Source organism: Plutella xylostella, chromosome 10, assembly GCF_932276165.1.
Source record: "Plutella xylostella chromosome 10, ilPluXylo3.1, whole genome shotgun sequence".
Lineage (NCBI taxonomy): Eukaryota > Metazoa > Arthropoda > Insecta > Lepidoptera > Plutellidae > Plutella > Plutella xylostella.
Window position 1 is genome coordinate 5,955,997 of NC_063990.1, and position 13,328 is coordinate 5,969,324.

Here is a 13,328-nt window from a genome sequence, read left to right on the forward strand (position 1 = left end):
GGTCGGTTTGTATCATCGAGGAGGATCAAAATATACCTGTAATGTATCTTAAAAGAGAAAGTGTCTAAAGTGAGGTAAACAATGGCCGGATACGACCCAGATGAACTGTTCCCAAGAATCATAAAGCTTGATCTTTCACGAGAAAACGGTGAGTATAGTATAACATGGGTACTATGTTATACTATACTCACCGTTTTCTCGTGAAAGAACAGGCTTCATCCGTCTATCTATACTAATATAACAAACTTTCACGTACTTATACTATTTTAGTAGGATATGGTAACAGACAGATGTCTCAAGACATAATATGCAAAATTACAGGGTTAATACCCTAATAGTAACGAACGTAAATTTAAAGAAATACTGACGTGGAATGCCATGAATTCATTCCTCTGGATAAAGTTGTACTTATGAAGTTTGAAAGTTCAGGGCGTGAGTTGAGAGGAGATCCCGCCCGCCGCTGCCTCCGCCCGCCCCGCACCCCCGCCCGCCCTCACCTTGCGCCGAGCTCGCTCATCTACCTATCGCTTCTTCAGTTAAAACTTCCGTTTAAATAACAATAATTATGTTATTCACTGAGCAATTGCTAGACCCATATACTCTTATCGTGCTCTCATGTAACAAAGACATACCAATAAAAATAGAGTTTATTTTGCCATATAATGCTATTTACGACCAAAAGTTATCTCTTTAGTAATAATCATAAAATTCATTATTCCAGGCTACTCCGCGAGCCGCGGACTGGGCGTATAACGAACAAGTAGGGCCCCTAATGGCACATTAAAGATATGGTCGCTTCGCCTTGCTTAATGACACCAGGGGTTTACGGGCATTGTAACTGGCCCGAAGTGAATAGTCGCTGCTTTTGACAAAATTAAATATCTCTTCACCCTCATTCGTCGCTGACACCCCGCAAACGAGGAGAGATTGAATGAAACGAGACAACGTTTAAGAGAAAATTGTGGTTTATTAACTAGACAGGTAGTATTTATACTTATTAACATTTATCACGTACAAAAAATAAAGGGGTGTAAATATATATCTCTGAAAATGTAACAAGGTAACATAACATCGAACTAGGAGGTCAGTCAGAAGGGCTAGACGGGCACGCGGCGGCGGCGCCCGCGGCGGCCGCACAGCAGCCGCTGGAAGGCGTGCCGGAACTCCGGGCTGAACACCGTGTAGATCACCGGGTTCAGCGTGGAGTTGAAGTAGCCCAGCCACAGCGAGAAGGACGTGAGCAGCGGGCTCACCTCGCAGTCGCACGTGGGCACAAGGATGGCCAGCACGAAGAATGGCAGCCAGCACGCCACGAAGGCGCCCGTGATGATGGCCAGCGTCTTGGCGGCCTTGCGCTCGCGCTTGCTGTCCGCCGCCTCCTTGGGCTTGCGGCGCACCAGCGCGGGGTAGTAGGCGGCCGCCACGGCGCCGTAGCCCGTCGTCGGCGGGTCCGACTCGAGCCCGTTGGCGCACGACTGCTTTTCGGGACTAGTGTTATTGGAGGATACATTGGTGAGGCCGGTGGTGGTGGTCTCGGAGATGGTGGGCAGCGGGCGGCCGATGACGGCGACGACGGCGGCGGCGATGCCCCCGCTGCCGCCGGCCGCCACCAGGGCGCCGCCGGACGGCACGGGCGGGGGGCCCACGCCGCCGCGCGCCGTGGCGCCGCGCCGCCGACGTATTCTCTTCCTGGCCGTCTGGTATATCCGCCAGTACAGGATCAGGATGACGAGCACGGGGACGTAGAAGGAGGACGCTGTCGCGAATATCTGGTAGCTGACGTCCTGGCTGACTACGCAGCGCAGGTCCTCGGAGATGCGGCGCGTCCAGTCCGGGTCCTTCCAGCCCAGCAGCGGTGCGATGCACACGAGGAAGCTCGCTACCCACACGCACGCGATCATCAGCCCGATGCGCTTCGCCGTGCGCGCGTGGATGTAGTCTATGTTTGTGACAGCCCAGTATCTGCAACAATCACAAAGTGAGCTTAACGAATGTAGCCTTTCAAAAAGTTATAAAATAAACCACTCGATTGAAATCGTATCATCTTCATCGAGGTTAAGAACTTCAAACATTATAGATCCATCATGTTATCTTTCAAACACAGGTCCAAACTATTTTCAGCCCGTACATAAAACCAGAAACATCCATCCACAACCACCCCAATACAACGCTCACAGCTCATAAGTACCTGTCAAGTGCTATAGCCACTAAGTGCAATATAGAGGCGGTGCAGCACAGCACATCCCCCGAGGTCCACATGTCGCACAGCTCCGGGCCCAGGGTCCAGCGCTGCGCCACCTCGTAGACCGCCCCCAGAGGCATCACCAGGCAGGCCACCAGCAGATCCGCCACCGCCAGAGACAGGATCAGCTGGTTGGCCGCGCTGCGCAGGTGCCGTTCCAGCAGGATGGCTGCTATCACGAACACGTTGCCTGTGGATGATGGTTGTGGTTTAGTTTGGCGTGTCTGGTAGATGATATCAGCATATAAAATTGTTATACGAGTTTTCTTGTGCACAATAGGGTGAACTAGTACGCTCTTCAGACTGCTGGACTGAAAGCTATTATACAGGTCCTTTAGAAGGGATAATGTTTTATTTAAGATTCCTTGGTAGAGAGCGAGACAAGGTACTACAGTTTAACTATAAAGTCCTTACAATAAAGAGTGCGATTTTGCTATGACTTTTTATCATTATCAATTATTTACTTACATTTACATAGGTACATTTTAATATTAAAATACCGTTTGGCTATGGCTTTTTAACGGATCATCATCATTGTCCTTTAATACATATAATACATCGATTAAATACGGTCTCTAACAATTAGTTACAAATTGTAACTTACAATCCACTTCCGTTTTCAGGACTTTATAGTTTTACTGTACGTAGCGTAGCACGTCTTACAGCCATTAGGACCAACAACCTCAGGTAGCCGGTAGTGGTTAGATGAAATTCAAACGTTCTCTCACCAACAACAGTGGCGAGTATGAGCAGGCCGAGAACGACGGCCTTGCCCGCCGCCTCCAGCAGCTGGGCGGGCGAGTCGAAGGGCGCGAGCGCGGCGCCCCACCAGCTGCCGTTGGGCGCCGCCGTGGCGTTCCAGCTGGAAGGAGAGTATGAGCTCTCGTTCCAGCCCTGCAACCAGAACACACTGTTACTTATGTGGAGCCATAAGCCATGGGTGTCCGTGTAAGGTATTTTCCAGCTTTCTACTTTATGATTCTTTAGTCTAGTCCCTGAACAGTGGGGCCGACGCCAAGTGGTTCAAACGAAACTGGATGATACAGAACATAATAATTAGCAGCACTTAAATATTATGACAGTATAAGCTGCAGTATTGTTTCTTTTTAATAATAAACTAACGTTACCTTTCAGCAAAATAAGCTATCTAAAGGATTTAGGTACCTCCAGGGCCCATTCGTTATTTCCAGCCATATTGTATACTCAATACTATGTTCCATACATCTAGGAATGGATAAAAATACAGGCTTTGCAAAAAAAGCCCCCGTGTTGAGAAGGGCGAAGAAATTAAGTGGGAAATAACGCCACCATTGCCTCTCGAATTATTATTCAGTTTCCGTACCATTCATAGTATTCAGGGCTATTCAGCAGTGCAAAAAAAACGCTGATCGGGAAACTGGTTTCTATTCGAATTGAGTTCTGGGAAATACTGAATACTACAATCTGAGTACTACCTGATAGGATACCTCAGTTACGAGTGCCTAAGAGAAGTGAAAACAGAATTTTAATGTGGATGGCATATTGTTGATTGAGATTATACAATTTATACATATAGGTACCTACAGATGTCTCATCAGTTTTTTCACAACAATAAAAGTTTCTTACATTACAATGACGATTACTTCCACCCCCTACCGCCACGTTTATTATTATTACGTTTACTATTGCGACACCTGTATACAGGGTGGTATAAAACCTACCTGTAGAGGCAGCTGCACGTACAGCGCCTCCCACTCGTCGCGCGCGTCCGCGCCCTCCATCCTCTCTCACCGAATCGCCGCGATCGCTGCAACAAAACACACCCTGTATCTTCACTTACTCACTATAGTTGATAACGTATTAAAGTAAGCGTTCATCGATCGGTATCGAACGCATCGGACCAAACGGATTTTCATATTGCAATGACGATGAAGTGGACGCACTTGTGTGAATTTATATAAGTACAAAGAATACTGGATTAGATGCGTCCGTTGCGTACCGAAAGGAAGACGCTTACCTTAAAAAGATTTCCGTTTCCGTAACCAAAGATTGACTAGTTTGTAATGAATATTTATTAAATTTTCAGTATTAGTCGAGTAGGTACATTGACCTGGTTTCTAATACATTACCCAGAATCATCAACGGTCAGATCGAATGTTGTGGCACATACTGGCACGAATACCAGGAATTTGTTAAATTACCTATGTGCTACGGATAGATAGGAAATCCTCTAATGTAGGTAATTCTCTATTCTCTGTACTATTAAAGCTCCAATGTAGATAATTCACGTGTATTCTCTGTACTATTAAAGTATTAACACCAAACACAAACAAAGCTGTTTACTTCCAAATAATTACAATATTGGAACAGCGCTCAACACAAATATACCTAGTTTGTTACGATAAGTGATATTATTGCAGACGTGTTTGCTATTCAAATATTGAAACTCAACATCTGTACGACGTAAAACTGGAGGGTTATAGTATAGTAGTATTACTCTAGTTTAAAAAAAATAATTAAAGGATAGTATAATGCATTTGCTACACTTAGGGCAGATTTTTCAATAGTCAGATAAATGTTATCTGAGGAATAAAATGGTTCCTCTTTCTATCTAATACAAACATTCAGTTGCGACAGCATCAAAAATCAGCCCTAATGGCTGATTTTTCAATGGTCAGATAAAAGTTATCTGGGGAATAAATGTGATGCTGTCGCATCAGAATGTTTGCATGAGACAGTGACAGTAACAATTTTATTCCTCAGGTAACATTTATCTGACTATTGAAAAATCAGCCGTTAATGCAAAGAGTAGAGAGTTGTGGTTGGCGCAACAGAGCCCTGAAGCTTAGTTTTTCGTAAGCTAGAGTAAACCCTCTGCTTACAATGTTTCTACTGCAGGAGTTTAGTGATCGTTACTTCACGGTTTACAGTACCGTAGCCACTGAAGTTAAAGAATTAAGATTGAAATAAGTGTAGCATTTTATGCTGCAGGTCAGCGTTGAAATCAATCTTTGTTTATGGTAGGTACGAATGATGTTAGGCCGTCTTCGTTAAATCCAATTAAACCTGACGGAATTATGAGGCAAGAATAAAATTATAGGAAAGGCATAATTCGTCCGATTCTTTAAAATAGTGTATGGATTTGACAGCTGTTATAGGGCTCATCTCATGCTATATTTTGCAACGTAGGTATAAGTTTTACGGTCAGCTGCGTAAGTAGCTATACACTTCTGTACCTTGTCAAACTGACAAACAGTCAATGTTTCAATGAATGGATAGGAGGTTTGTTAGATGGAAAAGATATAAAAGTGTATAGCTACTTATGCAGCTGACTGTACATATCCATTACTGTGATTCTGAAAAAGATAGGGTTTGTGATGAGTACTTACTGCTTGTGTCGTATTTGTCTAAGAAGTAGCTCAGCGCTCTGTCGATCATCTTTCCGTTTATTGCTTCCGTTTCAATCTGTAAACAAACAAAAAACAATCACAGTGATTTTCGAATTCACATGATTGGTTCAATTTGTCACTAGCTAAGTAATAACTGTTATAACGACGGATATAGGTAGCTGAAAAGTTGAGCGAGTAATAGTATCGATTCTTTGATTACAGCGTTTTAATATTGATGTGGATTTTAGGTTTGATTGGCTTGACGGCACGCGCTAAAAGCACATTAGGGGCCGTCCATTAATCACGTGAGGCTCAAAGGGGGGGGGGGGGAGGGGGTACGGATAACCTCACGAAACATCACGAGGGGGGAGGGGGGGATCTCGTTAGACATCACGTGTATTAATTTTTTGTCAAAAACCGCTAGAAATTTCAGAAACGATATTTTTAACGCCGCAAAAATTTGAATGATTTTTAGTATGACCTTGATTGACTCGCCTTGCTAAGCAACAACTCCCCGCGAAAATACACGCGCGCCGCGAAAGATCGCCCCGAGTCCTTGCAATTTTCTTTATATTTTTTCTAGTCAAAAATAGCCTTTACATAGACTTCCTAAAAAATACACGTGATCCATGGGGGGGAGGGGGGGGTTAGTCCCAAACCTCACCAAATATCACTAGGGGGAGGGGGGGGGTCAAAAAATGAGAAAAACGACCTCACGTGATTAATGGACGGCCCCTTACTACGAGGGACGTTGGTTCCACGAAGACACTTAATTCAATCACGTAATTCGCAACGGATGATTTAAAAAACAAAATCAAGGGTTCCGTATCATTGTGTCCAGTATTTTATTCTACCACCAGTTAAAAGTATATGAAAAAGTTATGTTTTCAATCATGAATGATCATCGATATTTTTAAGGGACAATAAAAGCTGCACTTTTTTCACATAATCAACTATTACATACCTAAGTACCTATAGATAGAATTTTGACTACACATGAAAAACAGTGAATTTAGCAAAATTTCTGTAGTACCTATTAACTTGCTGATGGCTTTGTATAATAATTGTTGTACGAAAAGAGATTGAATTGATTGTAATAAAACGGTCACTGTTTCATACCTGTCTGGTGAACGGCTGACCGAAAAGCGCAGTCAATAATGGTTCGCAAAGTTACTAGATAGCGGTGGCAATATTGATCGAACTATTTACGTCTTGTGTGTCTACTGTCTACTGTCTACCGCCTGTCTACTGCACGTCCGAGCCCAACACAACTTTGATTTGTGAATCACTGATTGATTCAAACATTCAAACCCGTAGTATCGCGGATCTACCTGTTAGAGAGTAAATTATTCAAATTCATGTCATTTATTCACAGTAGAAAAGAAAGAACAAACAAGAATTAATTAATACATTAGGTAAGTATATAAAAACCTGCGATTCATAATAAAATTAATCAAATTAGTAACTAGCAACATACAGGGTGTCCAGTAGGAAAGTTCAGTTCCAGTATAATACAGCAGAAACAGATACAATAGTTAGAGAACAGACTAAATTCGAATCATTTTTACATAAACGTTATTTATATGTCCATTCAATTCAAACGCTTTGATTCGCCATTAAAATGGTATTACAAATGTAAATTACAGATATGGCTTCAGAATGACTATGGGATACTCGGAATTCCTACGAAAAACTACTTATTTAAAGGTAAAGTGAAACTCGCGGGAAAACCTAGCAAGTTATACATACAAGATACTTACCTAAAGTTATAGTGTGTTTAAGTTAAATCAAAACTTGAGTGAAACCATTATAATATTGAATACATTACAAGCCAAAAAGAATGAAGATGCTGGTTTATTTTATATACTGCTAAGTATTTCACTTCAAGTCACAGGGACTCAAACTCAACAAAGGTTGTCGTACAGACTTAAATAGACGGACAGCTCAAAAGATTTGTTCTCCGTATACTTTTTTTTTTCCTAAAAGAATGTCTGTAAAATGAAGTGCTGTCACATGTACTTATGAAATTGGAATATCTAAATTGAATCTGCAGTCCCAAATAATAAAAAAAAAAAAAAAAAATTATTTGAGCAGTAAAATAGTAACATTACAATTAAATAGTGTCACTGTTACCCGTACTAGGTCATCCCTGTATTACAGGCAACAGTGCCCTCCATAAGATAGCACAGTTTGTGAGTTTTACTTGTACAATTTGGTAGACTTAATATAAATTTAACATGCTTAAAATTAACATGCAGACATAACTAATAAATTGAAACGTGTATTACAAAAACTTTATCACAAATAAGGTAAAACAAATGTTGTAAATTTATCTCTAAAATATAGAACTAGTATGTATTTAATAACTAAATACCTACTACAATAGATTAAATAATTAATGAAAATCCAGTATTGACAATATCCATGAGTAATTAATTAATTAAAATTATTTATTTTATATAAAATTAATAGCTATTAAATTTATTTTATTTCAAATTTTCATATTTATAATTAGATATTATTACAATAGAAATAAAAATACGCAATATTTGATTTTTAGATTATTATTAGGCAATTGTGATTAGTAAATTTTCTGTTTCTGCATATGTTAACGACATTAGAAAAGTGGTAGTCCATTTTTTTAATTCAAATTTTTTTAGAGTATACAATGTGTTGAGTTGACTTAATTTATTATATAAAAATTTACCAATGGCCGGTTTGAAACCTCTTGCAAACTTAGTTCTGCAAGTGTCTAAATCGAAGACTATGTCCTTACGCCTTTTATATCTAAAGTTAGTTTTACCATGTTGTAGTGTGCGTCAAGAACACAGTTCAAAATGAATGATTTCCTGATAGACAATATGCATGAGGAGTTGTAGACAATAGTTGTTGGGGTTCTAATAGGCAGGAATAAACAGACTTTTAGAGCAGCTCGCTGACCACGCTCTAGTGGCAGCATGTGAGTCTTTGCGGTCCCACCCCAAACGCCAATACAATAAGTAACAATGCTGTGACACAGTGCAAGATAGATGGTCTTCATTGTGTGTGGGCCTGCTACGTGACGAATATTTTTAAAAACTGATAGAAGTTTTCGTACACGAACAGTGACTGATTTAATGTGTTCTTGAAAAGTTAAACATTGGTCAAGAATGACTCCGAGGTATTTGATTGATTCAACTTTTTGAAGTTTATCACAAGGACATTTTGTTGGGAGAGAGTCATAACATGTCTCACTATGAACTTTAATGCCAAAAGAATCAGGGTTTGGTTGAGTAGAAGAGACAATTGTAAATGTCATGTATTTTGTTTTTTCAGCATTTAAACTGAGAAGATTATCTGCAAGCCATTTGCAAACCGTATCAAAACCAGCCTGCGCTCTATTGAATACAACCTCCCAACTTGCTCCCTTAAACAGTAACACTGTATCATCTGCAAAGGTTGTAATTTGTCCAAATGGTATTTTGATATTACAAAGGTTATTTATATATAGAAATAAAATTTAGATTGGGCATATAATATAGCTTTATTTTCAATGTTTTTTTATCACATCAAAATATATTTAATTTCTATATCGTGAGTTGAAGCTGACCAAATTTTCATCCCGGGTTCACATTCTCTATGAACATTGAATTTTTACGGTACGATGCAAGGAAACCAGAGGAAACGTATTTTTTTGGTTCATAAGTGTTATTTTTGTTAATATACCGAGTTACATACCTCAAATCTAAGTACTTAGGTAATATAATCGACACTAGTACGTGGTAATGTATGTATACATTATAATAATTTGGTTTCTCTGTGCAAAGCGAGTACCAATTATGTTTCTTGTGGTGGTTAATTATTTTGGAAACATGGATTTATTTAGAACAAAATTCATCTTTGTACCTACGATCACAATATTTTTCCTTTATCATGTAATTATTCCCATTTATTGGGCGTACGTGTCTCAATCTCCACACCACACACGGAGCTTAGTCGAATCCGCGCCTGTTATCTTATTTGTTCAGGCTAGAGTCAATAGAATTAGAGAAATACGCTGAGCTCACGTCTAAGGACTTTATTTACTTTTAATAATGCCATTGTCTGTAAGATACACTGTCGCGCGGTTGAGGCTGTGATAAGATCCCGTGTAATTTGTACCTAAATTTCCCGGAACATCAAAAAGGATCACTCTTGGGTTCAATGATATTTCGAAGGTGGGGTTTTACCCTACTTTGCATACATTTTGAGCTCAGATTTAGAGCTATGGTATTTTTTTGTGAACGTGATGTCGTTACGCTGAAGTCATTTGGTGCTGCTCGACCCAGGGGTCGGTATAATATTATCGTAACTGCCCAGTGTCCAGTCCCAACATTGATTCAATTTTTTTAAAGTGCCCTTACGGCCGAACCGTATTTTGTTTTGTTTTTTAAATATTGATTTTTTTATTGATACCTCCCATACAAGTAAAGAGGGGATGAATTAAATATTATAGGTATTAAGCTTCAAAGTGCCAATTTTTGTTAGACTCAAGGCTTAGTGGTTGGTCCAAAAAATATGAAAAAATCACAGATGTAGTAGATATATGACGAAATTAATAGGAACACTATTTCAGGTAAGCAGACTTTACAAGTTAACGAGTGAATATTGTGATTACAAACTTATATTTAAAGTAGCAGAATTGACCATGTCGTATATCGATGTATGGCAAAATATAATTTCAACTGCAAAGTAAAGATTGTTTTTGGAGAGAGCTTATCTTTGTGCGGAACCCTCAGTGCTAGTCCAACTCGCACTTGGCCGGTTTTTAATGACATATCTACTACTCCATATACCTGCCTCATTCATTATTTAATATTAATCCTGTTTAATGTAGGCAATAACGAAAGCGGCTAAGATATTTGATTCAACTTTATGGGTGATTCATTCAAATTAATGCTGTCATAATAATTATATGACAGAGAATAACGACTCTATTATTGAATTTAATAAAGGGATGTCGTCATGAATATTATAAGATTTATCACTCCCTGAGGAATAAATAGGCTTAGTTGCTAGGTAATAATTTATCATCTCATTTTGTGTACCTATATTACTTAAAGTAAGAATAAAAAACCGGCCAAGTGCGAGTCGGGCTCGCGCACAAAGGGTTCCGTAGCAGCAAATATAATAAACTTTAAATCAACCTATCTCAAAAACTATAAGAGATACTTTGATCAAACCAAAAATCGTTGAAAGAGTTAATTAGCATGCATCACCTCTATTTTTTTTAGAATTTTATACCCCGTAGTTATAAAAATAGAGGGGGGGGGGACATACTTTTTACGACTTTGAGAGCTGATATCTCAAAAACCGTTCACTTTAAGAAAAATGTTTTTTAGAAAACTTTATATCATTTTAAAAGACCTTTCCATTGATACCCCACACGGGTATGTACATCGAAAAAAAAAATTTCATCCCTCAGTTACATGTATGGGGGGCCCCACCCCCAATTCTTTTTTTTACTATTTAGTGTCATATTTTTGTAGCGGTTCATACAACACATATTCCCATCAAATTTCATCACTGTAGTACTTATAGTTTCCGAGTAAATCGGCTGTGACAGACGGACAGACGGACAGACGGACATGACGAAACTATAAGGGTTCCGTTTTTGCCATTTTGGCTACGGAACCCTAAAAAGGTAAGAAGATATTAGAAAACTTTGTGTAGGTACTTAATTGGTGTTTATAAAATAAAATGAATTATACAATTTCACCATACATATTATCTGTGTTAAGTAAAACATAATAAACTTATATGTTTTTCACTTGTTTTACCTATATATTTTACAACTTGTAACTGAACACTGAAGCCTTACCAGGAACTTCATCTTTGAACTGCAGTAGCAAGGTTGAAAACAAGTAAATTGATGTATGTAATTTTAATGGCATGAAGATTCTCGCACAAATATTAAACAGACACAAACGATCCCATTATACTTCGTTTCTCGGAATCACTACAGAGATGAGTTCGATCCCCGTCGTCAATAATTTACTATCCAAGCGTACAGTAAGGCAGCTCACACACTACCCCGCATCACACTGCGTTTTGCGTGAATTGTATGAACGCATGAAACGTGAACGCACGTAGTTAGATGCGCTTTGTTTGTGTTGCACTGTGCGTAATTTTCTTGCACCTCCTGTGGGTTGACTGGTAGAAAATGCTTGTAGCATTAAGTCCACCCTTTGTACACTTATTTTTATATTTGTGCAATAAAGGATTAAATAATAACATAGTCACCCCCGCCAAAAAAGGGGTGTTAGGTATAAGTTCAACTTGTCTGTGTGTGTGTCTGCCTGTCTGTGGAAATGGTAACGTAGCTTCCAAACGGCTGAACTGATTTTCGATTTGTTTTTTTGAGTCATAGGTAATGTTACCCCGAAATGCCTCGAATGTTCTTAGGCATATTTCATAAAATTTCGTTACCTAAATAGGTATCAGGGTTTTTTTTACGTTGGTTAGGTTATCTATACAAACAGAAATTTATACTTACAAGCAACGTTCAGACACGCATTCATGCAACATACAGCGTGATGTGAGGCAGTGTGAGAACCGCCTAACAACCGACTATACAAAATGGTTTATTTCAATAGAATTAAACGTCTCGTCACACCTCTTTGAACATATTTCAGCGCCGCGCGCCGGCTGCTCTCGAGATAACAATTATTATTATTATACTCTCAAACATAATTATTAACACATTTCATCAGCATACTTACTGTATTATAAAGACATTCCAATCCCATGTTCATATTACAATATGTAAACTTTGAAGATAATTTTTTTTTTTTAATTAATCTACCGTATTAAAAAAAAAACTCGTTTTAAATAAAAATTTACTTATTACACCCAGCATATTTAGATCTAAAAATAAGAAAGAAAATCATATACATTTTATGTAGTTAATAATGCCAACCATTGTAAATTTTAATACAGGTGTTCACTGTTCACTTCATTTTATATTTTTCTGTCATAAAAAAACATAATAAAATTACACAATACGTTCACAATATATGAACTTTAGCAAATGTAAATGTTGAATGAATAACGCAGATACAGCTTTTACAGGAAAACTAACGTAAAGCTTTACGGCCATAATAAAAAGCGAAATGAGTTTTGAGTTTGTGCTATGTTAACGTTTAAAAAGGTAGGTAAGTACATAGTAATCAAATCAAAATCAAATATCAAATATATTTATTTAACAAAAAACACAATTTACAAACAGAAATACACTGCGATCCTCACACTAGGCAAGCCTGTGACGTGAGGATCAGATTACGACATTGTAAATACGACTACTACGGTTTACAGTAATTTGTATAGGTAGGTAGGTACTAGTAAATATTAAATAACAATAATTTTGGTAAGTACTTAGGTAAAATCAAAAACTTTTTTAACTGATTGGATACAAAATAAAATGAAAGCATGCATTTATGTTATCAAACCAGATTAATAGTAATGTAACTTATAAAAAACATATCAATATAAATGAAATACATAAAATATAAATAAATATATATAATATCGCGGGACGATGGACAGTCAAGATTTGTTGGATAGTAAAGATTCAGTTTCGTCGTAGCTTAAACTCAGGAGCCATTTTGAGACTTTGGTTTTTACTTCCATTGCCGTTTTATCACGAATATTTTCTATTTTTGTGACTTTATTGTAAATTAATAACTGAGGAAATGAGCCAA

General features: G+C 38.4%; 1 protein-coding gene across 2 annotated transcripts in view; it reads right to left on the reverse strand.

Annotated features, from left to right (window-relative positions):
* Nucleotides 1–947: 947 nt before the first annotated feature.
* Nucleotides 948–13,328, reverse strand: part of LOC105387247 (5-hydroxytryptamine receptor) — a 41,963-nt gene continuing 29,582 nt past the window's right edge. For both annotated transcript variants that reach the window (XM_038117765.2, XM_038117766.2), the window contains exons 2-6: nucleotides 5,611–5,686; nucleotides 3,943–4,028; nucleotides 2,971–3,136; nucleotides 2,189–2,432; nucleotides 948–1,962 (exon numbers count right to left, since the gene is read on the reverse strand). In XM_038117765.2, the coding sequence (XP_037973693.2) occupies nucleotides 1,098–1,962; nucleotides 2,189–2,432; nucleotides 2,971–3,136; nucleotides 3,943–4,002 (1,335 nt within the window). In that variant the 5' untranslated portion in view covers nucleotides 4,003–4,028; nucleotides 5,611–5,686 and the 3' untranslated portion in view covers nucleotides 948–1,097. The remainder of the gene's footprint in view (nucleotides 1,963–2,188; nucleotides 2,433–2,970; nucleotides 3,137–3,942; nucleotides 4,029–5,610; nucleotides 5,687–13,328) is intronic.